The sequence below is a fragment of the Cynocephalus volans genome, chromosome 8, assembly GCF_027409185.1.
Source record: "Cynocephalus volans isolate mCynVol1 chromosome 8, mCynVol1.pri, whole genome shotgun sequence".
Lineage (NCBI taxonomy): Eukaryota > Metazoa > Chordata > Mammalia > Dermoptera > Cynocephalidae > Cynocephalus > Cynocephalus volans.
The window spans coordinates 44,904,505-44,931,274 of NC_084467.1; the positions used below are offsets into that span (position 1 = coordinate 44,904,505).

Here is a 26,770-nt window from a genome sequence, read left to right on the forward strand (position 1 = left end):
TGGGGAAGCCAAAGAAACATCATCATAGCAGCTAATATTTATCCAGTACTTGCTCTATTCCAAGAGCCCCGTTAAGCACGTTACAATGTATTATCTCATGGGATTCTTACTACCACCCTAGGAGGGAGTTACAGATGTGGAACCAGGCTCAGAGATGTGAGTGACTTGCCTCACGACATCCAGTGAGACCACGCAAACTTCTCTGCCTGAGTCAGAGCCCTGGGGGTCGTGGCCCACTGACCTGTCCAGCCTCCCTCCCTCCCCAGCCCCACCCGTTCCATTCTACTGAACACGCCTCTGTGTTCTGCTGACCTACACTCTCTCGCACTTCCACACCTTTGCACAGGCTGCTGCACTGGAGAAGGAAGAAAAGTCGCTGGGGGAAAGCTTGCTTGTAAAAACAAAAATTACCCAGGCTCCCAGGGCAGTGGCGAAAGCCCTCAACTCAGCTCCTATTATCCCTTGCTTCTGTAGGAACATCTCTCTATGGTGGTCCCTTGTGGTTTCTCTGGAGATAAAACCCTTTAATGATTTTGGCTTGTAGAAAAGATTTGCTTCACCCTGTGCCCAGGATGCACTCTTCCCAACCATTCTTTTTTATTTTTATTTTTTCACTTCAGGAGGGTTGTTTTTCTATAGTTACTGCCTAATTTGTTAGTTTTCTGTCTCTGAGGTGAGACAACTTGACCAAGCAAGGGACGGGATTGCCACCCCGACAAGAAATGTAACGCCAGTGGGGAAAATGATGGATTAGTTACTTGGTGCTGCTGCCAAGACAGGCGCTTAATTAGACTGCACGGATTCTGTCATCATCAAGAGGTTTATAAGCAACAAACTCAGCAGACTTTAAAAAAAATAATAATGGCTTCAGCGAGATATAATTTACATAACACACAATTCACCCATTTAAAGTGTACAATTTGATGGTTAATAGTAGATTCAGAGTTGTGCAACCTCAGCATAATCAATTTTAGAAAAATTTCATCACCCCCAAAAGAAACCGCATTAGCAGTTACTCTTCCCCGTTTCCCTCAGGCTCCCACTTCTGGGCAACCACTAGTCTGCTTTCTGTCTCTACAGATTCGCCTCTTCTGACATTTCACGTAAATGCAACCATACAATATGTGGCCATTTGTGACTGGCTTTTTCCACTTAGCATAACGTTTTCTAGGCCCCCCATGTTGTATGTATCAGTACTTCATTTCTTTTTCATGGCTGAATAATATTCGATTGTGTGGATATACCACATTTTGTTTATCCATTCATCAGTTGATGGACATTTGGGTTTCCACTTTGGGGCGATTATGAATAATGCTGCTATGAACATTTATGTACAAGATATTGTGTGGATGTATGTTTTCATTTCTCTTGTGTTTTTATTCCACCTAAGCTAGGTCATACGGTAACTCTGCATTTAACTTTTTAAGGAGCTGCCAGACTGTTTTCCACAGCAGCGGTGCCATTTACATTCCCACCAACAGCAGATGAGGGTTCTGATTCCTCCACATGTTCACCAACGCTTCTTATCTGATTTTTTGATGATAGCCATCTTAGTGGACATGAAATGGTATGCCATTGTGATTTTGATTTGCATTTTCCTGATGGCAAATGATGTTGGGCATCTTTTCGTGTGCTGATTGGCCATTTGCAAATCTTTGGAGCAATGTGGTTCAGATCTTTTGACCGTTTTTAAATTGGGTTATTTGTCTTTTTATTACTGAGTTGTAAAAGTTCTTAATATAATTTGGGTACAATTCCCTTATCAAATACAGTTTAAGTATACCTCATCCAAAATGCTTGGGACCAGAAGTGTTTCAAATTTCAGATTTTTTTTTCTTAATATTGGAATATTTGTAGAATACATACAGTTTGAATATCTCTAATCTGAAATTCTGAAATTTGAAATGTTCCCTTGAGCATTTCCTTTGAGCATGATGTTGGTGCTCAAAGAGTTTGGAATTTTGGAGTATTGGAAGTATTTTCTACCATTCTGTAGACTGTCTTTTGACTTTCTTGATGGTGTCCTTTGAAGCACAAACATTTTTCTTTTTCTTTTCTTTTTTTTTCTGTGACCGGTAAGGGGATCGTAAACCTTGGCTTGACGTCGTCCGCACCACGCTCAGCCAGTAAGTGCACCGGCCATCCCTATATAGGATCTGAACCTGCGGCCTTGGCGCTCCCAGCACCGCTGCGCTCCCTGTGCCGCACTCTCCCGAGTGAGCCACGGGGTCGGCCCAACAGTTTTCATTTTAATAAAATCCAATTTATCTTTGTTGGTGGTGGTGGTGCTTTTGGTGTCATATTTAAGAAACATTTCCTAATACAGTGTCACAAAACTCTTTTTAATGGTTTTAACTCTTTCATTTAGGTCTTTGGTCCATTTTGAACTAATTTTTGCATATGGTGTGAGGTAGGGTCCAGCTTCATTCTTTTGTATGTGGATATCCAGTTGTCCCAGTTATAACCAAGTTATATTAGTCTCTTTCTGTTGCTTGTAACAAAATACCTGGAACTGGGCAATTTATAGGAAAATGAAATTGATTGCTTACAGTTTCAGAGGCTGGGAAGTCCAAAGTCCAGGGGACACATGTGGTGAGGGTCTTCTTCTGTGTGGCTTTACAACAGTGCAGGGGTCTCACACGGCAGAAAATGGTGGAACAGAGAGAGATAGACACTCATGTGCTCTCCTTTTAAAGCCCTCAGAGCCAAGCCCATGAGCACTCTTATTAATTCACTCACTATGGCATGGTCTTCACAGTCTAATCACCTCTTCAAGGCCCCACCTTTCAATTACCATAATAGGATTTCCCCCCCTCAACAGTTACAGTGGGGATTAAGCTTTAATGTATGGACTTTGGGGAACATAATTCAATCCATCCACAGCACATATGTTGAAAAGACTGTTCTTTTCCCATTTAATTGTCTTGGCCCCCTTCTAAAAAAAAATCAATCAACCGTCAATGTGAAGGTCTATTTTTGAACTCTCAGTTCTAGTCCATTGATCTAGATGTCTATCCTTTTGCCAGTACCACTCTGTCTTGATTGCTGTAACTTTGTAGTAAGTTTTGAAATTGGGAAGTGTGAGTCCTCCACCTGAGCGCTTGTTTTTTCAAGACTGTTATGGCTATTCTGGGTTCCTTGATTTTCCATATGAATTTTCTGCAAAGAATTCATCTGGGATTTGAGAGAGATTACATTGAGTCTGTACATCAATTTGGGGAGTACTGCTATCTTAACAACATTAAGTCTTGTGATAAATGAACATGGGATGTCTTTTCATTACTTAGGACTTTTTTCACTTCTTCCAACAATGTTTTGTAGTTTTTAGAGTATAAATTTTGTACTTTTGTTAAATTTGTTACTATTTTATTCTTTTTAATGCTATTTTAATAGCATTAAATAATTTAATTTTTTGAGTGTTCATTGAAAGGATATAGAAATATAATTTTTGTGTATTGATCTTGTATCCTGCAACCTCACTGAACTTGTTTATTAGCTCTAATACTTTGGTGTGTGTATTCCTTAGAATTTTCTGTATGTAAGAACACATCATCTGCAAATAGAGATGGTTTTACTTCTTTTCTAACCTGGATGCCTTTTATGTAATTTCTTTGCCTAATTTCCCTGGCTAGTACTCAGGTTCACTCACATACTCACAGTACCCATGTTCATACTGGCAGGACACCCTACAATACAATGTTGAATAGAAGTGTCAAGAGTGTACGTCCTTGTCTTGTTCCTGATCTTAGGAGGAAAGTATTCAGTCTTCCACCATTAAATATAATGTTAGCTGTGGGCTTTTTATAGGTGACCTTTATCAGGTTAAGGAAGTTCTCTTTTATTTTCAATTTGTTGAATGTTTTTTTAAAATCATGAGAAGATGTTGAATTTTGTCAGTTGCTTTTTCTGTATCTACTAGATGATCATATGGTTTTGTCCTTTATTCTACTGATATGGACTATTACATTGATTAATTTTGGTTGTTAAACCAACCCTGCATTCCTGGGATAAATACTATTTAGTTATGGTGTATAATCCTTATACGTTGCTGTATTTGGTTTGCCAGTATCTTGTTGATTTTTAAGTCTATATTTGTAAGGATATTGGTCTGTAGTTTTCTTGTGATATTGGCTAGTTTGGGTATGAGGGTAATATTGACCTCATAGAATTAGTTGGAAAGTGTTCCCTCCTCTTCTATTTTTTGGAAGAGTTTGTAAGTATTGGTGTTAATCCTTTGAACATTTGGTAGAATTTATCAGTGAAGCTATTTGTACCTGGATTTTTCTTTGTGGGAAGTTTTTTATTGCTAACTCAATCATTTTGCTTGTTATAGTTCTTTCAAGATTTTCTATTTCTTCTTGAGTCAGTTTTGGTAGTTTGTTTCTCTCTAGGAATTTGTCCATTTTATGTAAGTTATGGAATTTGTTGGCATGCAGTTTTTCCACAGTATTCCTTTATAATCCTTTTTATTTCTGTCATGTCAGTAGTAACATCCCCTATTTTATTCCTGATTTTGATAAATTGAGTCTTTTTTTCTTTTTTGTTTGGTCAGTCAGGCTAAAGACTTGACAGTTTTGCTGATCTTTTCAAAGGACCAACTTTTTTTTTTTTATCTTTTTAAACAATTTTAATTTCATTTTATTTTTCAATCTATCCAGTGTATCTGGATTTTTTTTTTTTTGGTTATGAATATTTAGGAGATACAAAGCTGATTGTCACCCCTCGTGCCCATGATGTGAGGGCCAGATTCATACTGGCAGCATACCCATTACTACAAACACCAACTTTTGGTTTTGTTGATTTTGTCGTGTTTTTCTAGTCTCTATTTTGTTAACTGCCACTCTAATCTTTTCTCCACCCTCACCCCCTTTCTGCTTGCTTTTAGTTTAGTTAGTTCTTCTTGTTCCCACATATTAGTGTTGAAAGTTAGGTTATTGATTTGAGACTTTTCTTCTGTTTTAATATAGGAATTTACAGCTATAGATTTCCCTCTAAGCACTGCTTTAGCTGTCTCACAAGTCTTGGTATGTATCTTTTATTTGCCTTCATTTTCATTCATCTCAAAATATGTTCTAGTTTCCCTTGTGATTTCTTCTTTGATCCATTGGTTATGTGGGAATGCATTTAACTTTCTGTATATTTGTTAATTTCTCACATTTCTTTTTATTATTATTTTCTAATTTCACTCCATTGTAGCAAAAAAACATACTTTGTATGATTTAAATACTTTTAAATTTATTGAGGTTTGTGCTAGATCCTGTCCTGGAGAATATTCTAGGTACAATTCAGAATAATGTGTGTTCTTCTGATGTTGAGTGGTGTGTTCTATAGAAGTTGGTTGGATCTAGTGGTTTACAGTGTTGCTCAACTCCTCTTTCTTTGTTGATTATCTACCTAGTTGTTCTATCCCTTTTCGAAAGTGGGGGTATTGAAGTCTCCAGCTATTGTTGAATTGTCTATTTTTCCCTTCAATTCTGTCAGTTTTTGCTTCATGCATTTTGGAGCTGTGCTGTTAGGAGCATATATGTTTATAATTGTTATATCTTGTTGATGGATTCATCCTTTTATCACTATAAAATGTCCCTTTTTATCTCTATTAACATTTTTTTTTTTTTGGTTTGTCTTAAAATCTATTTCCGAGAGACTTTTAAAATAAATCTTTGTTAGAATGGCAACTCCTACCACAGGCTTCTGCTGGGTACTAGGGAAGGAAAACAGAAGCCACATCTCAGGCTTTGTCAACTGGTCACTCTCTTTTCCTTTTCCACCAAGCAACAGTTCCAAGCTTCATGTTCCCTACCTGTAAAATGAGAGGATTGAGATTTATAGTTGCTAAGTTATTCTTTAGCCCTTTCTTGGAGTCTAGCAGCATGGACTATAGAAGCTGTCTTGACCTTGAAATGATGGCCTTGCCTTCAGGCAGCCCAGACCCATCAGCTTGCAAGGTCACATTCTGTTTCTGTTTCTGGCAACAGCAGGATTTTCCCTCTCTAATTATCAACCTACTCAGGGAGATGCTATAAGTAATTCTGTTCCTAGGCATGTATGTCCAGTGGTTGTCAAGAGGGCTTCATGGAGGAAAGACTATTCAAGAGCACATTAAATGCACAGAGGGAAATTGAGACAAGGCAGAGATTTGCAAATTATAGGAAGAGAGGTCATGTTGGGGACACTTCTGGGTGCTGAGCCTTAAAACACATTTACAGAAGCCTACTTTGTTGGATGGGTATAAGAATATTCTGAGCAGCCTCAAACTCTTTTAAGAACAAAGAAGGGTATGATGAGTTGCTCAGCTGCTGAATTGATAGATGCAGGTGGCTTCCCCTACCTTCCTCCATCCATGGCTCTTCATGGTCACCAAATGCTACCACATCTGGTTTCTTATGTCCTCCTCAGCATAACCTTATGTGTGATCATGGTTTTCCATTGTTCAGTTGAAGACACTGAAGCCCAGAGACAGCATGTGACTTGTATAAGGCTGCACAGCCACAATTTGATTCAAGGTCCCAGCCCAGGGTAGACAGGCTGGGATGTGCTGACCAGTAAGACCTCTACCCAAGACAGCACGGTGTAGTATGAGCACTGCCACGGGAGTCCTGAGACTAGAGCTACCACCAAGTCCCCAGGCAAGTCAGACCATCTCCCTGGGCCTGTGTCCCCACTTGTAACATGGAGCTTGGTTTAGAATTATGGGGAGAATGCGCCTGGCCTTCATCTAAATGGGCAGTCCTTGAAAGGAAATACTAATAGTTACATTTCTTGAGCACCTACTGTGCACGAGGCTCTCATTCTTTTGCCCCATTAAACCTGCTCACCAAGGGAGGAGCCAATGTCCCATCCCACAGAGTAGAACCCCAGACTCAGTGAGGTGACCTTCCCAAGGCTCCAGTCTGAGCAGGCCTGAGCAGGTTTTGGAACCCAGATCTGGGAACTCTGGAATCACTGCTGTCACCACTCTGGGCCTCATCATCTTTTGAGAGCCACAAGCTTCCTGAGCCTCAGTTTCTCCATCAGTAAAAATAGAGCAGTGCCCATTGCATTCCGGGCCTCTCTGGGGCATGGAACTACCTTGTAAAGCCAGGCTCCATGGAGACGGCTGCACAACATGCTGTGTCTTGCTTGACAAGGGACAGTGTCCAGGGCCCATGGAACCTCTGCTCCTGGCAGTCTGCCCGTATGGGACTCAGTGACTTCCCCCTGGGGCCGTCCTCCACCTCCCCCCTTTTGCTTTCTGGCAGAAGACCACACCCCACTCCTCCTCTGGGGGCTCAGGCCTCAGCCCCTCCCCTGGGCCACACTTGGAGTTGCTCACAGTCTGGTGGTGAAGGTGGGACTGACATGGAGGAAACCTTAAGAAGAGGGTTAAGTGCCAAACTCCAGTGAAAATCCCAGCTGCCTGGGCATAGCCCTTCACAGTTTGCAAAACAAATCTCCTGTTCCATCAGCACTCATTCTTTGGGAGCCAGGAGGGCTGGGAGTATAGTTCCCACTCTACAGATGGGGAAGCTGACGCCCAGAGAGTGAAGCCATTTCCCAGTAGTCAGTGGTAGAGGCAGGGTGCAAACTGGGACTGACTCTCGATCCCGGGGTTTCATCTCACTGTGGCATGTGCCCCTCACCTCAGAAGTTTGGGGACAGCAAAGAGCTAGGGCTCAGAGGCTGACCAAGACATGGGGTTTGCAGTTGAGAGGACATGAGTCCAAACCCAGGCTCAGCTGGGTGTGATCCTGGACAATTGACTTCACCTCCCTGGCCCTTGGTTTTCTCCTCCATAAAATGGGGATGATAGCAGCCCTCCCCCACAGGGCTGTGTGAAGATTAACCAATTACATTTTAAAAAGCGCTGACAGTGCCTGGCCTGTGATGATTGGTAGCCTTTAGGGTAAACTCTGGGTCACATTCCCACCCCTCCCTGGGGACCTTTTCAAACACAGCAGCCCCACTGCTCTCAAAGGTTGGTTCTGTTGCTCGGACGGGGAGGGGGAGGCGAGGAAGGGGCGGGGGGTGGGACGCTGTGTGTGCAGCTGTGGAAACTCCCAGATGATTCTGATATGCAGCCAGCTTTAAGCAGCTCATTATGCAGATGGGTAAACTGAGTCTCCAAGAGGCAAAGAGACCCACAGGTCCTCTGGGATTCTGTTCACGCCTCCTCCAAAACTTGGCTGCCCTCAGACTGCTTATTCCTGAGGGTGCAGCCAGGTGAGCATGTGAGATGGGAACTCAGGCTCACTGCCAGGGACGTGCTGCACCATCACGACAAGGCCTTGCCTTCTTTGGGACTTGATTTCTCCTCCTGTAAATAATAACGACCCCCATTGCCTGCCTCCTACAGTAGGGAGTAGAGATGGTGGCTCTGTTGGGGCCTCCTGGAGCCTTGGTTGCCCCATCTGTGGAGTGGGGTGGGGGGATGTCACCCCAGCTGTGGCCTGGCCACCTCCAAGGCTCTGAAGGTTGACAGAGTGCCCTCTAGCCTGCAGTTCCTGGATCAACACTCCTCTTCCCTTGCAGCCTCCAGACCAGGTTTATTTTCCTAATGTAATGTGCAGGCTCCTTGCTGGGAAACACGAGGCGTCAGAGAGCAGAGACCCCGGCAAGGCCACCCTTCTTTCTGTCCGGGCTGCTTGGTCATGGGGTGTGCCAGCCCTGACCCGCTGAGAAAACATTTAGGCTTTGGCCCAGCCTGGGCCACCTGTTTTCCCTGAAAATGCCCAATTAATCACGTGGACACCCTGCCCTATGTCCAGCCTCAGGAAAGAAGCTAGGTGGTCAGCCCCACTGCTGCCTGCATGCGTGGGAGAGAGCTGCTGTCACAGAGCCCCAGTGGACCTGAGAGATCTTTAGAAGTGTGCAGTCCAGCCCTGACCCAGTGACAGGACTGCTTCCCACTCCCACATAGTGACAGTTTCCTGCCTACTCCCGCTGGCACACTCCCATGGACAGGGGCTCACTTTCATCCCAAAGTAGTCCATTTTACTTTAGAGGGCTTTGCCTTTTATAAATCTGAGATTTGCCCTTAGCACCATGCTCTGGGGTCCCATCCTTCATGGGGGTCTCCTAGCACAGTCAACTCCCTCTCTCTAGGGCACCCTGCAGAGCTTTGGGGTTGGGCCAAGGTCGGGGCACGCCCCCAGCCCACCTCAGGGATGAAATTAACACACCTCTCTCTGTCCTAGTCCTTGTTCTGCACATACGCTTATTTGTCATTGGCAGATTAACTCCAAGAAGCATTTATTGAACCCCAACTGTGTGCCAGGCCCTATGTTGGGCACTGGGGATGCAGGGCCACCAACGTGGTCCCTGTTGCGACAAGACAGTTGCACAATAAAAATGAGCTTGAGCCCCAGACCCTCCCCCAGTGAGGCCCCAATAAGGCCCTAGCCCGGATGAGCCAAGCTGAGCCTTCTGCCTGCCCAGGCTGCCAGGCTACTGAGAAAATCCCAGCCTGGCCACATGGGGACTGCTGAAATTCTTACTGGGAAATTTCAAACATACACAATAGTATAGAAACAGGATAAAGAACCTCAGAGAGGATTATAATGAACCCATCCTCCAGCTTCAGTATTTTCAACTTGCAGTGAAACCTGTTTCCCCTCCACACCCCCAGCCCCTCCAAATTATGTGGAAGACTGGGTTGCTTTGGTTCTTTGTTCTGCCCTAAAAATAAGCCGACCAGACCCAAGTCTAGCACCATGACCCCCCACTTCCCGGCCCTGTGTGAGCTCAGACAGCCCCTGCTCTCCTGCACAGACGGGACATACCTCCTCAGTGGCGAAGCCTGGCACGGGGCTGCCGCTGCCAGATCCTGTTGCACCCCAGGCCAGGGCGCCTGTGAATAAATCGACACTTTGGCTCTGCAGCCACAGGGCTGACGAGGGCTGGCAGTTCCTCCCCAGTTCACGTTCAGTTTGCATTTCCCCCAGGGACTCGACCACTTAGAAACCTATAAATCCCTGGCAGGGCTGATGGCCCAGGCGAGTATATAAATTGGGACTCGTAAAAGTGTAATGGTCCCCTCTGGATGGGTGGGAGGGCTGTGTGCCAGAAATCCTCAGGCGGCTCCTCCGGACCCAGGTCTTGGTTGTGTGATTAGCAGGGCGGGGGGCGGCGGTGGGGAGCGGTGCTGGTGCCACGGAACTGCACTGGAATTCCAGCTCTGCCCGCACTCTCGTGGCCTCAGGCCAGTCACCTCTCTGCGCCTCAGTTGTTTCCTCTGTTAAATGGGGTAACGACACTTTCCTTGCAGAATGTGGTATCAAAGCTGCATGAGTTCTTCAAGAGCCATCAGACATGGGATGCATTAGGTTTCTGGGCAGACCGAGTGCAGACCGGAGACCTGCGATGACCTGCTACCAGCTCTGTAACTTTGAACAAGTCACACCTCCCCTGTACCTGCCCTTATTCGGAAACCAGGGATTGGATGGAATAAACGAGTTCACTGATACGTGGCCTACTCCGCGCAGGGTTCTGCAGAGGCAGGTCCTTACTTCCTTGCTCATCTCTCCGGCTCCACTGATGTATTCAACACACAGGCACTGAGCACCTGGTGTGTGCTGGGTGATGTTCTAGGAGCTGGGCGGTCAGCAGTGAAGAGCACAGGTCAGGACTCCCCTCATGGGGCCTATGTTCTGGTGGGGACTCCACCAGTCCAGTCCCAGCCAGCAGCCGGCAGGAGGGGGCGTCCTGAGGTGTAAACCTGCCCTGTCGCTCTCCCGACCACCCCTTGCTTGGATCCCCATTCTCCACTCCCTTTAGGCTGGATTAGGGGGCGTAGATAGAGGCTGGAGGAGGTTGCAGAAGTGGTCTCTTTGGGCCTGATTTCCCTTGCTGTGAAGTAAGAGGGGATGCGGTTGCGGTCTCAGTGGGCTCTCTCAGCCCCAATGGTCTGGGTCTTGTGATAACTTGTGGGGGGGTCCTAAGAGCCAGCAGAAACAGGGGACACCCTCAGAGGGCGGGACCAGGTGTGGGGAATCCCTGTGCCCAGCATGAGAGGATCTCAGGCCTGGCCATGCATGGCAGAAGGGGAAGACCGAATGCCCCGCATTTACAAGAGACCCCTGGTGGGTGGAATCCAGGTTGAGGAGGGGGCTGAGTGGGCCCCTGCCCAAAAGGCACCTCCTACCAGGACTCCAAGGACTCTCTTTTCCCACCCTCCCCTGCCCACAGCCACTGGTGCTCTATGTTACCTTGGGCAGGCCACCGTCCCTCTCTGGGCTAAGGGAATTAAAGGAGAGTGAGGAAGGAGGGGACAAAGAAAGAAGAAAGTAGGGAGAGAGAAGAAAGATGTCCTCGCCCTGGATGGCACCTGGCAGGGTAAGAGGCTGTTGAGACAGGAGCAAGAGAGAAAATGGAGGTAAGAAGAGAGAGACAGAGGGAGTGAACTGAGAGAAAGGGAGGGAGGCGAGGACTGGAGGGAGAGAGGGAGGAACAAAAGGACAGGGGCAGAGGAATGGTGAGACAGAGGGACAGGAGAGTGGGGAGCCTGAAATGAGTGCGGAGGGAACGAAGGGGACGGAGGGGACAGGAGGGGGGTGGAAGCAGAGGGACCCTGGCAGAGACAGAGGGCGCCGGTCCCACCCACGCTGGACACAGGCCAGGACTGCAGGGGCGGTCTGCCATGGCTGGGCTGGAAGCATAGCACAGCCGCCTGGCGGGCCTGGGCACTGTTCCTGTGCCCTGGGTCCCCCTTGGGGGCTCCTGGGCAGACTCAGCTCCCCTTGCTCTATAGACCTCACAGGGCCTCCAGTCTGTGGTCCATCCGCCAGAGGCTCCCCAGGCCCAGTGAGAAGTAGCAGTCCCCTCCACCTAGCTCCACCAGCCGGATGGGACAGTGACAGTCACACCTCCATGCCAACTAGGGGGAGTAATCACCACGCCCCTTGCAATGGTGGTGGCGAGGCTCGCATGCACGGCTGGCTGCAGAGTCCCTGGCACAGGGACAGAGCTCTCAGATGGGGCTGTGATTCTCAGAGCTTGCTAAATAAGGGTTGAAGAAAGCAGTGGCTGGGGAGCTCAGGTCCAGTTTCTCAGCAGGCCCTGCCCCGGGGACGCTCCCATGTGGTGCTCACCTTAGATGCAAAGGGAGACCCTGCAGGCATCAGGATGGAGGGTCCCAAGTGTGCCAAGAAGAGTGGGGGCTCACACAACTCAGGGTCACTGTGACAGCTATGACACACAGAGCCCCTACTGTGCGTGGGGCTCTGGGCGGCTGCCTTGGTCTCCAGCTGCTGGTCTCTGTTTCTCTGCTTTTGTCTCCTTCCTCCTCTCTCTTCTCTCTGAAATTAAATGGGATCCAACTGCAGCTCCCTGTGTGTTCCTCTGCTTGCAGCTCGGCCCTTTTCATTATTAATAGAAATATGTCCTCATTGTACAGCTTAATTCTGCTTATCTGGAGTGCATTAAGTGCTTACAATGACATGCAGTATTGATTCCTGAGCATCCTTGTTAAAGGAATCTTGCCAAGGCCTAATTAATTCCATAAAATCCATGGGGGATGGGGCACAGGGGTGAGGGGACCCTGAGTGGGAGTCAGGAGCCCCGCTGTGCTGTGTGACATTGGTCAGTCCCTCCTGGTTAGGGGCTTGGACTTGGCCTGCTCTCAGAGGCCAGGGCTGGGAGAGGAGGTGGGAACCAGGTCATCCCGGTCTTCAAGGGGTAGGAAGGTTGGTGTCATGCAAACAAGGAGAGTGCAGTGCTCTGACTCTGTAACAGTGGGAGCAGTTCTCCAGTCCCCACCCCAAGTCTGCAGTAGGGAGGATGGGGAGCTGCTCCCCCAACATGGAGAGTGGGCTGTGTGGAGAGGCCACTTGACCAGAGCCGAAACCTCCAGTGGGGGACACAGCCACCCAGGGACCCTCCTTCTTATGCTGGGTTCCTCACCGGCTGGAGCCAGCAGGAGCCAGCTGGAGCCAGAGGGCAGCGGGCTCAGAATGCAGTCCACACAGTGGGCCCTGGACAGAGAGTGGGTGGAGCGTGCACCTGGGGAGCAAGAGGGATAGCAGCACAGCCACCTGCTCAGCAGGTTCCAGGGAGGAGTCAGTGAGCCAATTCCCGTGAAGTACCCACAGGCCTGGCAGAGAGCAAACACTCCATAGATGTGGGTGACTGAGGCATCCCTAGTTGATGGGAGGGACCAGGCACGCATCACAGGTCTGTCACTGCTTGCCTGGGTGCCTCTGTGCCTCAGTTTCCCTCTCTATAAAGGAGAGGTTGACTAGGTATTTCCGGCTCACTCTGCCTACGTAAGCCAGCCCGGCAGTACAAGGAGGGAGTCCTCTGACCCGGTTTGAACCTGGGCCTGTTCCTTGTGCAGCACACTGGAAGAGACACAGGCAGGGTAGGAGACAGACCCACCTGGGCCTCAGTGCCCTGAGAGCCAGCCTCCTCTCCCGGGCCTCGGCATGCAGTGTGAGGTGGGGATCCCTGGACAAAGGGTGCTCTCTGCACCCCGGTGGTCTGCAGGGACCTGCCTTCGTTCTCACCTTCTGAGGTTGTTTGGGCTCTGTCCCTGGAAGGCTTGCCCTGCCCCCATGGCATTCTCTATTTGCACAGAGCCCAGGCATCAAACTCAAAGCTGGTTTCCCACCAGCTGAGGGGCCAGTGCAGTAAGCAGAGGTTGGGACCACATGGACCTGGGCCCCAACATCAGTCTGACTGTGGGGCTTCCAGCCAGCCACTCAGTCCTGTCCAGCCTCGGCTGCTCACCTATCCGTGGGGATAAGCCCACCTTGTGGTGTTGCTCTGGGATTAGTGTTGGTGTCTGTAAGGACCACAGCACATGGTAGGGCCATCGGACACCAGTTCCCGTCCCCATGATCAGAACCTGGAGCCCAGCTCTTTGTCACACACTCTTCTAAGGGTCTCCTGGTCACAGCCTCTAGGCTGAACCACAAAGCAGAACCAGGCCCCTAAGTCTCATTTCCAGTTTTTAATGTTTTTCTTGTAAAACCAAAAATATAAAACTGGCAGGAGAATGGAAAACAAGTTCTGTACATTTTATATACACGAGGTCTGTGATTTCAAAACCATTGGGGAGAGAAATGGGGAGACACAATCAAGGGAATGTCACAGGGTCACAGATCCTGGCGGGCACCTCTGAGTGCCCAGCTCGGGCTCGGACGACCACTCCCTGGGCAGCGCTGGGTGGCCCCCGTGTGTCTGTGGCCTGGTGCTCAGGCTGGTGCGCTGAGGGTGCGAGCGGATGACAAGGGGTGAAGTGGCGTCTGCGGTGCAGGGCCAGCAGGTGCAGCCAGGCCTTCCTTCAGGTGTCCGTGTAGATGGAGGGGATGTGACCCAGGCAGTGGTCAAAGGCTCCATTGGGAAAGAAGCCACAGTCCTCGGGGCCACTGGACACCATGTCTTCAGATGGCTGTGGTGGCAGTGCTGTGGGGCAGGGGGTCTCCGCCAGAGCCTCGTAGCCTGTGGGTAGGTGGGAGAGGGTCAGAGATGGAGGACGGCAGGGGCTGTGTCTTGTCATCTATTCCCTGTTCTCACGCCCCACCCCCACCCCCCAGTGTCCCCTGGCAGCTCTTACAGTTGGGAGAGTTGGTGGCTGGGTTGGGAGTGGGCTGGGGAGGAGCCCTAGGCCTGGTACTCTCAGGGGGCCCAGGGTAGTTGGGAGACAGGCATGGGCTGCCTTGGGGGATCCCTTCTCCCATACTGGACATGGGGCAGAAAGCAGGAAAGGCAGGGAAGGGTGGGGTGTGGGAGAGTCACAGCTCTTGCCCCAGGGGTTGTCCCCTTCTGCTGGAAGAACCCGACTTAGTCCACCCTTTCCGTCTCCTCCTCCCCACCAGACTCATGAAACCCAAAGAAGGGAACTGACATTTATTTAGCACTTGCTAAGTGCTCATTTAAGCCTTATCTCATGTAAGCTTCACGACAATCCCAAGAGGTGGGACTCATCCCATTTTATAGCTGAGAAAATGGGCTCAGACAGGGCAAGACACTTGCCTAAGGTCACACTGCTAATAAGTGGGGGAGCTGGGACTGGGATCCAAGTCCATCTGGCTCCAGAGATACCCAGCTCTTCCGCTGGACATGCTGTTTCCAGGGTGGGGTCACTGCTCAGAGGCCCTTGACTTGGGAGGGACCTTGAGGGGTCATCTTAGGCAGCCCGTCCCTGGGCTGCTGTCATGAATTTCTGCAGTCTACAGTGGGCCTCAGTCTTCCCATCTATGCAGTGGGGTTAGGCTGAACTGTTCTGAGGCCCTATGGCCCCACCAGCTTGTTTGTCTGGATTCAGTCCTGTCTGTCTCCTTTTGGCTTGACAGAGGTGTGCACAGCTGGCAGTAAGGCAGCTGAGCAGGGCCTGGAATGTGTGCCAGGGAGGGGGGAGGCCAAAAGGACCTCCCCACCGGTATAGGGGGTGAGGGCATGGAAGCTGCCTCTCGCTCCCCTCAGAGCTATTTATTTCAGGCTTTGCTGCTAAATGGAGGAACCTTGCCTGGGCTGGATGGGGTGGGACGGCAGGATGGTGAGAGCCAGCAGTGCCGGGCACAGCGGCCGGTGCCTAATCAGTCCGTGTGCACACAAACACAGAACATGCCCCCCTTCCATATGGGCCAGTACCACACAGGCGGCCCATGCACATCGATCATGCACATACGAGGCATAGGTCCACCCCCAGACCTATGTACACTGTGTTCCAACACATAGGCACACACTTGCACACAGCACACTCATCTGAAACAGCCCAAACATGCTAATGCATACACATGCACACACGTCTGTGGCCAAGACATGAGTCATGGGGTGGGTAACACAATGTACATACAGACGGGGTGCATGAACATCAGCACACATATGATATGAGTACACATGTATAGACATGATCGCACGTGCCCTGCGAGCTCCTTATCCACTCAAAGGGGTCACACTGTGCAAAACCACCAGTGCCAGCCCCACCTGTACATGCACACACAGACGTGCTCTGCAAACACGAGAAAGGACTATATCCACAGACACAGGAGCAGGTGTGTAAACATGAACACATGAACCCACACAAAGATGTGCCCACAGGTTTGCATGTGCTTGTCTGAGGCCTCGGTGCTTGTCCAATGTCCCTGTCCCTCCACCCCCAGCTGCACACACTCTGCCCAAGGGGCCTCTGGAGCAGGTCTCATGTTCCCCTTTGTCTGGGCCCTTGTAATCTCTAGCCAGACCTGGGCCCTGAGGCTGGTTTGGGGTGGGGCTTGGTTCAGGGAATTCAGGGGGGTTCCACCCCACCCATCTGACACCGCTGCTCTGACCAGGACTGGTCCTGCTGGTCCGATTCCACCCTGGGCTGTGTGGAACCCTCCTCTCACTGGGCTTCTCCACCCCATTCAGGGGCATTACTTAGAGAAGGGCCCAGGGTCCCTGCAGGGCAGCACTGAGAACAGAGGTGTTCAGATAAGGAATAAGTGCACACTCCAGGCTCTGTCCCTTCCTAGTTTCCTCAACTGTTAAGTGGAGGTCAGTGTTTGGCTCATTCCCTGCTGTGTCACCAGGGTCCACAGCTGAGCCTGGCACATAGTAGTTGCTCATTAAATATTTAGAATGAAGCGTCAACTAGACCATGAGCTCCCTGTTTGATTCTTGTGTCTTCAGAAACCCACGAGAGTCCAGACACGTAGAAGATGTGTGAGGTTGTGGAAGGTGGGCTTTGTAGTCAGGCAGGTGCAAATCCCAGTTTTGTGGGGTCCTGGGAACTCTCTGAGCCTCTCTTTCCCCCTCTGTAAAGTGGGGATGACCCTACTGCAGAGGGCTGTCCTGAAAATGCAAGACAATGCGCATAAAGCCCCCAGCACAGGGCTGGGCCTTGGTAGGCACTCAAGGAAGGGAGGCATGCAAAGAAGGGGAACCCACCTGTGGCAGACAAAGGTGCACTGAGGCTGTGGTAGCCATTGGGCCGCAAGGGGTTGAAACCGTGGGCCTCCCCAGCCAGTCCGTCCCCACTGGCTGCTGGCTCGATCGTTCGGTAGCAATCGCCATAGGGGAAGCAATTCTGGATGGAATGGAAACTTCCCTGGTAACCTGCAGAAGGTGGCAAGGGCTGTGTTAACCCAGGGCAGAGAAGGTGCCAGGAGTCCTGGGCCCCGTCCCCAGCTCTGCCCTGCACCAGAGGGGAGGGTGGCAGCGGTGGTCATGTGCGGCTGCGCCTGAGTCACTTGTGGCTGACATTGTGCTCTGAAGGAAGGCATGGTTGGCATTCCCCTCCCTCTCCTTTCACTCTCAGATCCGCCACACACAGTCACTCCGTGTTCCACCACGTAGCAGGCCTTTTCCTCTGCTTCCCTCTGCTGGGGAAGCCCTTGACGCCTTGTCTTGTTGATGGATCAAACCCTTTCTCACCTCCAGAACCCATTCCTCCAGGAAGTGCCCCGACCAGGCCTTTCGGGTCACCTGTCTCACAGCTTTTCCCAGCATGGCAGCATGGCCCATCATTCTGAGTACCCGCCTACCTTCCCCAGGCTCGTGTCCCTCCCTTTCCTCTCGGTCCCCAAGCAGGAGTCAGTGGGTAAACATGGAGAAGACCCCTGCCCAGAGCTCACCTTGCGGGCTGGGCAGAGGTGGGGGTGGGGGGCTCTGGAAGAGTGGGTAGGACGGCTTGCCGGGTAGCGTGGAGAAGTGCTGGACCCCCGGAGAATGGCTCTGGGAGGATGCTGGCAGTGGGGGTGGCCCAAACCCCTTCAGTGGGCTGACCATGGGCGAGAGGAGGCTGGGCCCCAACCTGGAGAGAACAGACGACCGTCAGCAGGAAGGGCTGTGGGGTCCAGAGGCTGGGCCGCCGCTTGCCCCCTCCAGCAGTGGGGAGCCTACTTCTAACTTACGACAGTGCAGTCAGAAGAGGAAGCTTTTATTCTGATTATGTTCAAACTGAAATTAAAGTTTCAAACACTGTTAGCTTTAGAGTCTGGTACTGAAAATTGATAGTCAGCAAGGAACAGAGATGTAATAAGCATGATCTTTGGAGTGGATGAAACTGTGTCAAGCCCCTAACTGCTCTCACTGGCCAAGTGACTTTGGGTAAATTGTCTTGGTTTCCCTAAAGGGTTGCTGTGTCTACCACCGGGCACACTGCAGCTCTCATTACTGAGGGCTAACTACCAGCTGCCCCTGCCGGGTGCCTGGCACTCTAACTCTGGGCATGCCACTCTGGCCACCTGGAGGAGGAGCCCAAGAACAGCCCGCCCTGAAAGTCTTGGCAGTTCCTTAGTAGCAGAACAGCTCATGGCACTAATAGCGACCATTCATCAAGCACTGCCTTGCCCTGGCCCCGTGAGACAGGTGTTCTTGTGTCCTTTTTGGAGAAAACCAAGGTTCAGAGAGTTTGCCCAGGTTACTTGCAGCCACACAGCACTGACCTCACAGGTTACGATGAGGGTAAAATTGCAGCAAGGTAGATGAAGCACCCAGTCTGATTTCTGATACATTCTTAGTCATTCTATTAACCATCATCATTATTATCAAGATGAAGGGAAGAAAAACTAGCAGGCTGGTCTGATGTCCAAGTTGGATTTTTTTTTCTCTTGCAGTGTACTCTGAGGAACCTTCTCCTGCCTCCATCTCTGGCCATCTCTCCTCTACTTGCATACCTCCTGTAACAGGGGTGCTCACCACCTCTCTTCATACAGAGCCAGAGGGGATGCAGGCCCAAGCCTGTGCTCTCAGGAAGCTCATGTTCTGAAGCAAGACTGCAGCACTGAGGGCTGTGCAGTGCCCTGTGTATGGCACAGCCTGAGTGGGCTGTCTCACTAGACTGCAGGTTGCTACAGAGCAGGTCCCTCCTCAGGCTGCCTTCCTAAGCCTCTGGGGTCCTGTTCACAGGGATCAAAATGACTTTGGTGTCAGTTGGGCTTGGGGGTCCTTGGGACCAGGCTGAAGGCTCATAGCCTAGAAAGCATTTATGTACATTGCAGAAAGAGGGAGAGAGCAAGAGCTCAGAGCCTCTAGTTTCTTGTCTGAATTTGGATTTACTGGACCATCCACGTTAAAAATACTTGTATATATCAAATTCAACGTCATGGCTCCAGCTGATCTTGTCAAGCTAGGCACATTACTCTTGCCCACCCTCTGAGACATAAGGTGTCAACGGGACAGACAGACTGGTGCCTTTCTCTGAGGGAAGCAGGACTATCTGGAAACGGAGAAAGGAGACTTGGAGAGAGGCTGAGGGGCTCCATGTCTGCAGCTGTGCTGGGTTCCCCTCTGCTCCCTCCAACCTGGGCATCCTCCTTTCACTGCCCCTCCACTGGGTTGTCTTCATTCATACGTCTGGGACCCCCACCACTGTGAGCTCACTGAGGGCAGGGGAAAGGGGGCCTCTGTGCTGAGTCCCTGGCCCAGCAGCCAACATACCGTAGGTACACATCGTCCTATTAAGTTCATGAGCTGAGTCCTCAGGAAGTCTCCAGGAACCAGTCATCCTAACCATCATCAATATTTTTAGTCCTGTCTCACAGAGCCATCAAGTGAGACAGGGTCTACCTCTGTGCACTACAAACTGTAGAGGGCTGTGCTGAGCCGTGTCCTCATGGGCTGAGGCATGGACAGGAGCTGGATTCCCCTTCCTCAGGCCTGCTGCCTGCCTTGTCCCCACCCTGTCTGGGCACCCACAACCCAGCTCTCCCCTGGTCTCTTGTAGGTCCCCTCTGCCAGAAGCTCCTGCGGGGAGGGCCAGCTCTCGGCCCCTCGGTCATGCGGTGCCCAGCGCTGGGCCTGGCAGAGGGCAAACAGCTGACAACACTAATGAACGGGTTTCTGAATCACTCAGCTACAAAACCCGGAGATGAACAGTGCTGCAGAGTTAAGTAGAACCCGACCTGAAGGGAAAAAGCACGCATTTTCAAAGTTTGTTTTTCCTGCCTCAACCCTGCCATAAATTCACATTTGCCACCTTCACAGCCAGTGAAATTGAACAGACTATGACTACCTGTGGCAGACAAGAAGGCTGAGGTCACGCTGCTCTACCTGAACTCTTTAGAAGGAGAAAAGATCATCTGGAGCTCCTCTTCTGAGTCATGCAAATGATTCCTAAATCAAATATTTTTGCTTCAATTGGAACCTATAAAAATTAATATAAAACCTCACCGGCCCGGCACACTGAGGGCTTCATACCTCGCACAAGGCTGGGGAAAAAAAAAAAAAAACCACCCTATTTGGCGTCTTCTCTGAGCCAGGGTAAATAAATTTGGTCATGAAGTCAGGCCCTCTTAGCATATTTTTGAGTGAATCAGATAATTCTGTCAAGCTATTTAAACGTCCCAGCAAACCACTGGGGAGCCACGAATGGCCATTCCCTGTTGACTTTGGCGGGAAGGGGAGGCTGAAGGCCCCCCCCGCTGCCCCCAACTCTCTTCTCAGGGGATGAAAAAAGAGACCCATTCAAGCCAGGCCTGGGACTGGTGTCAGGCATGAGGGTCCTTCTCTCCTGTGGCCCAAAGCCCAGGGACCTCTCTGGTTGGGATGACTCGGGGCTGCTCCCACAGGCAGGGGTGGGCAGGCGGGCTGGGGTCCCAGCTTGTCATCACCCTGCCTCTCACTGCGGGAATTCTTGACAGGCACTTATGCAGGCGGCAGGGAGGTGATGAATGAGGCGGAGCAGGGTGCATAGGCCTGAACAGGAAAGGGCTCTGTGGTTTATTTTCCTTTGGCTGGAGATGTTTTGGGGTTGGCTGGTGGGTGAGCAGGTGGCCTGAGCTGGTGGTGGGTGGCAGAGGCCTAGTACTGATGAGGCCTGTACCAGGTGACACACACAGTGTCAGGCATGTGCGGCTGATCCTCACCGCCTTCCTAAAGGAGGTTGTTTTAATGCTTTTTACAGAGGAAGAAACTGAGGCTCAGGGAGGGCCCCTGGTACCCACTCAGGCTGCCTCTTCATGGCCTTCTGCTCGCACTTACAGCCACAATCTTCCCAGTTCCCTGAACGACCTCTCCGCCTACCCAGGGGCTCATCCCTGATGTCCCTCCTCTTCCTGCCCAGCCAGGTTCTGACTCCTGCTTATTCTGTGTCCCACTGCCTCTGGGTGTCCCTCTGAGCTCTGGCTCAGGATGCTGTCCTGCACCCCACATTCCATCCTCCCCCCCCCCCCACATAGCCTGGTGTCACAAGCTGGGCGTGTCCTCATCCCTTAACCCGACCATGCCTGCTCAGCATCCTTCAAGATAGAGTCCCCCCACAGGCCTCGTGATCTGGCCCTGGCAACCTCTTCCAAGCTCGTCACCCCACAAGGTGGTTCGCATTTCCCAGCACACACCGAGCTCTCACCACGCCTGCCTTCATCCTTGCTGCTCCTTCCTCCTACCCTCTCCACTCACCCAACTCTGACTTCACTGTGGAGGCCTGGCTTAGCCTCCCCTCCTCCAGCAAGCCTTCCCTGACATCCTCCCAGCCCCAGCCCACTGGCTTCTCCTCTGGACTTCCATGGCCCTTTCTGCTTCCTTCCCTCAGAGACCCCTGTGTGGTCCATCTCTGCAGGTCTGTCCATCCCTTCTCCTCGCGGAGAGCTTCCCTAATGGAGTCATCAGTGGCCCCAGCACTGGGCCCAGGACCTGCCCACAGGGGCTCAATAACTGGACATTGAGTGAATGAACGAATGAATGGCAAGAAGAGCCCAGTTAGGAGCAGTGGGCCACAGATTCGGTGATGAAGCCAGGCTGGCTCTAGGCACAGGCAGGCCAAGGCCACGGCTGCAACCTTGGGGAGGAAGGGCAGGGAAGGAGGAAAGTGCTGGGACCAGGCCATGGGGGACAAGTTTGACCAAGTCACTGCTGGTGATAGGCAAAAACACCTGAAAGGGCAGGCGGGTGGGGCTGTGAGGCCTCCCTCTGCTCATGTGCAAGGAAAACAGATTTCAGCAGCATCAGGGGCCAGCAATTAACACATTCGCCATTTCCAGCCAATTAAGTATCCACAACAACAACCACACTGAACGCAGGAAGAGGCTGCCCCTCTCCGCAGTGGAGCTGCAGTAAAGGTTACTAGGCAGCCCCAGCACGGAGGGCGATGGGCACCACCTCAATGGCCAGAGATGGGGTGAGGCCCGGGCTGGCACCCTGCAGTGGGCAGTTTTCTCACTAAATTCACGGAGGAGCCAGAGTGAGGCTCCCAAGGAGGCCTGGGTGTGGGTGGGGGGCACGGCATCTTCCCAGGGTCTCCCAGTGGGAAGGAGGGGCACATGAAGTGAGGCATTCAGAAGCCCAGGTGCCAACGCTATCTGCCTCACAGGGCTACTGCGAGACACCAGTGAAACTGCGCACGAAAGTTTTTAGAGCACAGCACACAGTAAGTGCTCTAGTGTTGGCTATTTTCAGTATCAACGACAACTGGGTAGTGTGTGGGACATCTGCTCTCACCCGCCTCCCATGCAGGTGCCCACTTGCTGCTCCCAGAGGGGGACTGGCTTGGTGTACGTACCCGTCTCTGGTGCTCTCAGCCGTGGGCAGAGGGGACAGATGGTGGTGGGGACTGGTGGTGGTGTCCAGTGGATGGTGCCTGGAAGGGACATCGTGTGTGGGGGGCAGGATGCCTGACACAAGCCCATTATGGGGGGTGATGGAGCCGGGATACACACCTGCAGGGAATCAAACAAATGTCACTGCACTTTGGCTACTCCCTAGAGATGGCTGTGGATAGTCCAGGAGCTGTGTGTGCCTGCTTATGGAGAGAGAAAGGTGAGAGGGAAAATGAGCAAGTTCGTATTAATAGAAGTTTAGGGGTCCGAGTGAGGGAGGTGGCAACTCCACTCTGCTTGCTCAGGCCCTGGCTAGAGGGCTGTCCAGAGCTAGGCCCACCCTGATAGCAGAGGTGACCTGGTAAGGGACTGTCAGAGGCATGGGGTGGTCAGGTCCTCTGTGTGTGTGCATTGGGATGGGGAGCTTATATGGAGCAGGCTACCTCAATTTTCTGTGAGGATGTTCTGGAAAAGAAGGGGCTTGCTCTGTATTGCTCCAGAAGCAGATGAGGACCCTGGAATGGAGAAACTTGAGAGAAGCAGACACTAGCTCAGGGATTGGCAGTATCACTGCAGAGTAATAGACTACCTTTGGACAGAATGAACTGTCTAACCCCAGAGGTGTGCAAGCAGAGGCTGGGTGTCTGCTATGAAGGGCTCCAAAGAGAAGATGACTGCACTAGCTGGGTGGCAGGCTGGCCTGGGAGACCTCTGGGAAGGGCTGCCGTGGATAGCTGTACAGGCTGTATACTGCACAAAGGTCCCAACTGGGGAGTCAGCCGAGCTCTAGTCTCAAGATTCTAAACCTTCAGAAGAGTCCTACAGAGTGATACCAGCTTTTATCACCTTTTACCCCTAAGGGCCTTTTAAGAAGACAGGAGGGCTAACAGATCAATGGGGGACACTTTGTCAGAGTCAGACGTTGCTCCGGGGGCCTAACTGAGGGTTTGAGAATTACTGAGGCCTGAGCTCCCCAAATGCCTTCACCAAATAACCCTAACCAGCGGGGAGAATAAACTCCTACTCCAGTATTAGAGCCTGAGAAAGACACAGCAAAGGTGAAGTTTTTGATGTTCCCTATTTTACCTGAAAAAATGGGGCCAATTTTGTGTTCCCTCTTTAATCTGGCCACATTTATTTTAACTTTAATAGAAACTGATATCATTTTCCCTAAAATCAATGTGTTGATTTCATCACATTGACGTCTGGGAGGGCTCTGTGGACCTGGGGGCTGTGCCCAGGGCTGCCCTGATGCAGTGTCCACACTGGCTGATCAGTGCCTACCCAGGGCCAGCTGTTACATTTTGAATACTACTATGCTTATCATGGATCCAGACCCAGTGCTCTTTATCATCCAATAAGGACCAATCTGAGAACACACCAGGCTCCTTTCATGGATAAGGTGAGGGAGAAACTTTTACCTCCTCAGCTGATTGGGGTTCCAAGGCTAGTTCATCCCAGGCTGGCTCCTCTGGCCCAGGCCTGCAATTCAGGAGGCTGCTACAAGTAATTGAGCAGGGCTGCAGTGGGGACCGCAAGCTCAATGCCTTTGGCAACATGGCAGGGAGGGAAATAAGTGAAACTGCAGGGAGTAACAATAGGGAGCAGTAGGGACTGTGGCCAAGTGGACAGATTATACCTCTTGAAGGCCTTTACATTGAAACTGTTGAAAAAACAAACAACAACAACAAAAAACTCCATTGTACCTGTGGGACCAAACAGTTTGCAACCCCAGCCTGGAGTTAGAGCAGCAGGCACCCTGTGTTGCATCAGATGAAACTCTACCCTTCCAACAATAATTACTGTTAATTAGGAATATACTATGTGCCAAGTTCTTTCTCCACATTATCTAGTTTAACAATCTCAACAACTGTTGATGGGGGAGATAATATGACCTCATGAAGAAATTAGATCTTAAGTTAAATGACTTGTCCAAAGTCACACAGTGAGGCCAGGCCCAGGAAAAGGCATGGAGCTCCAGCTCAGGCTCGGGTCCAGGCTTTGCTGCTGCTCGCTGTGAGACACCAGGGCTGTGGGTGGGCTCTCAGCCCCAGTCCTCACCCCTCCCTCCCTCAGGGATCCTCTGTTCCCCAGGGCAGCACTGCCCATCCACCAGCCACTGCCTCCCCTGGCCACAGATGCCTCCCGGCTTGGTCAGGAAGGCACCTGGACAGGATTTTCAGGGAGGGAACCTGGCTCGGCTGCTCGCAGTCTGCGCCACTCACCACTCTCCTTAGCACCTCCTCACCTGCCATCTTGAACCAATTTGGGGGCCTGACAGCTGGGAAAGCCTAGAATCCTGATAAATGCCTCCCTCCCCCTCAGCCAGGCTGACCTCATGCTTCTCATGTCCTCACTGCCCATCACGTTACCCTGGGTCTGCTAAGACGGGCCTGCAGATAAGCTCTTGCAGGTCTCTAGGAAGAGAGCTGTCTTCCTGCAAGAGATGAACTTGAGGGAGCCTCCTACGATCAGACAATGAAAATGTGATGTCACCCTCTCCAGCTCCTCTCTCGCCCTCACCCCTCTGTCCTAGACACTTCAAACTCTTCTTGAATCCATCCCCTGCCCTGGTTCCAGGTCCCTGCCTGTACAGGCCCCTGCAGATGAACACATGGTGGGTAACTGCATGTGTGAACTAGGGATGTCGAACATGTGAGCGAACAGCGGATAGGAATGAAGGAATCACCAGATTATGAGGGGCAGCAGGAGTGGGGACGCCACAAGGCCTGCCCTGTCTCTCCCCAAAATGCACCACTTCAGGCTATAAAGCAGCGCTATCAATCATCAGCCATGAGCGCTTAACCTCTGGCCCTAACATCTGTTCTCAACTCTGCTTCAGGCATCTGCTGTGATGCTTGCAGAAGAACCTGGAAGGCAGAAGCCCGGGGGGCTCTAGGGCCCCTGGGTTTGCCTGGCTCATCCTTCCCTCCTCTCTGCACTGGCATACGGTAGGTGCTCAGTATAGCATAGAAGTAGTCTTAGCAGCAGGGAGGCAGTAGGCTGTTTGGTTAAGAGCACAGCCTGCAGCGATGGTCTGGGTTCAAATCCTACCTCTGCCACTTTACTGGCTGTGGGTAGCACATACCTCGTGAGGTTGATATTAGGATTATGGAAGTTAATATTTACATGTACCATCTCTAGAGCAGCTCCCGGCACATATTCAATAAATGTTGGCTGCTGCATTATTGTAAGATGGATGAATGAAGTTACTCTTCTCACATGCCATTAGCAACAATAATAATGGGGCTTACGTAAGCAATCACATCTACAGCTGCATTTGTTCTCATAGCAGGCCTGGAAAGGAAACTGAGGCTCAAAGCAGGGAAGACATCACACACTTGCTGTCACAGAGCAAGTGCAGCAGGTCCCGCAGGTGTGGTATTACCCCCAAGCCCCCTTCAATCTGTGATGCAGCCTCAATGGATTTTGTTTCTCATCTGCAGCATGGGTTTAACACTCCACCACACAGGTGGCTGGGGATTGAATGGGATGGTGCTTGTAAAGTTACTGGCCCAAGCAGGTGCTCAAGAGATGGCTATTGCCAGCTCTGCCTCTTCCTCCCACGACAAGCCCTGGGTGGGCATTTGGTAGAACAGGCTTCCAGCATGAATCTGCTGCTGACTTCTCTGGATGACCTGGGCTAAGTCCCTCTCCTTCCCAGGCCTGAATCCTCCCAAGGTAAAAATAATGGGATTGCAGGCCCTTTGCACTAAGGGAGCCATAGCTAATCAGTTGTAGTCCTCTTTCCCGCTGAGTCAGGAAGCAGCCTCGGAATCCTTCTCAACACAGAGCTCCAAGCAGCCATTACCAGACAATGGGAGCTGGCACTTGAGATATAAATCTTCATCCCTGGGCCGGGGCATCCTTAGGGTCCCTTCCAGCCCTACCATTTTAGCAGCCATGACCCTATGAACAGCAGCCAGAGCAGAGGCCCTCCAGCTGGAGGGGGGAGGGTGCAGTCTCTCCTCCATGGCCCCCACCCTCTGGGGTGGCCTCATCCTGTGAGCCTAAGCATAGGCCCCTGTGAAGGGGGACCCGTGAGAAAGAGTGAAAACCTTCTCTTCCCAAGGCTCTTTGGTAAATGCTCTGATATATTTTAAAATCTGCTACTACCATAACATTGAAGGGAAAGAATAAAAAATTAGAAAATAAAAAATGTTTAAAATGGTTGGAGTAATTCAAGAAATCCCAGAGGGTGGGCAGAACTTTCTGCTCTGATACTGTGGTTTCTTCAGTGGAGGAGGGGGTAGAGCGCACGAGTATTGTCAACTGGAATCCAAAGGCCACACTGCCCTTATCTGGGCTGGCTTCCCAAGCCACAGCGCTAGGAATTC

General features: G+C 51.0%; 1 protein-coding gene across 3 annotated transcripts in view; it reads right to left on the bottom strand.

The window, feature by feature from the left end:
• Nucleotides 1-14,257: 14,257 nt before the first annotated feature.
• The window catches only part of GLIS1 (GLIS family zinc finger 1), a 222,790-nt gene continuing 210,277 nt past the window's right edge, over nucleotides 14,258-26,770 (bottom strand). For 2 of the 3 annotated variants that reach the window (XM_063106970.1, XM_063106969.1), the window contains 4 exons: nucleotides 22,397-22,553; nucleotides 17,532-17,710; nucleotides 16,846-17,013; nucleotides 14,258-14,415 (listed from right to left, as the gene is read on the bottom strand). In XM_063106970.1, coding sequence (XP_062963040.1) covers nucleotides 14,258-14,415; nucleotides 16,846-17,013; nucleotides 17,532-17,710; nucleotides 22,397-22,553 — 662 coding nt within the window. The remainder of the gene's footprint in view (nucleotides 14,416-16,845; nucleotides 17,014-17,531; nucleotides 17,711-22,396; nucleotides 22,554-26,770) is intronic. The other variant, XM_063106971.1, reaches the window with a different exon arrangement.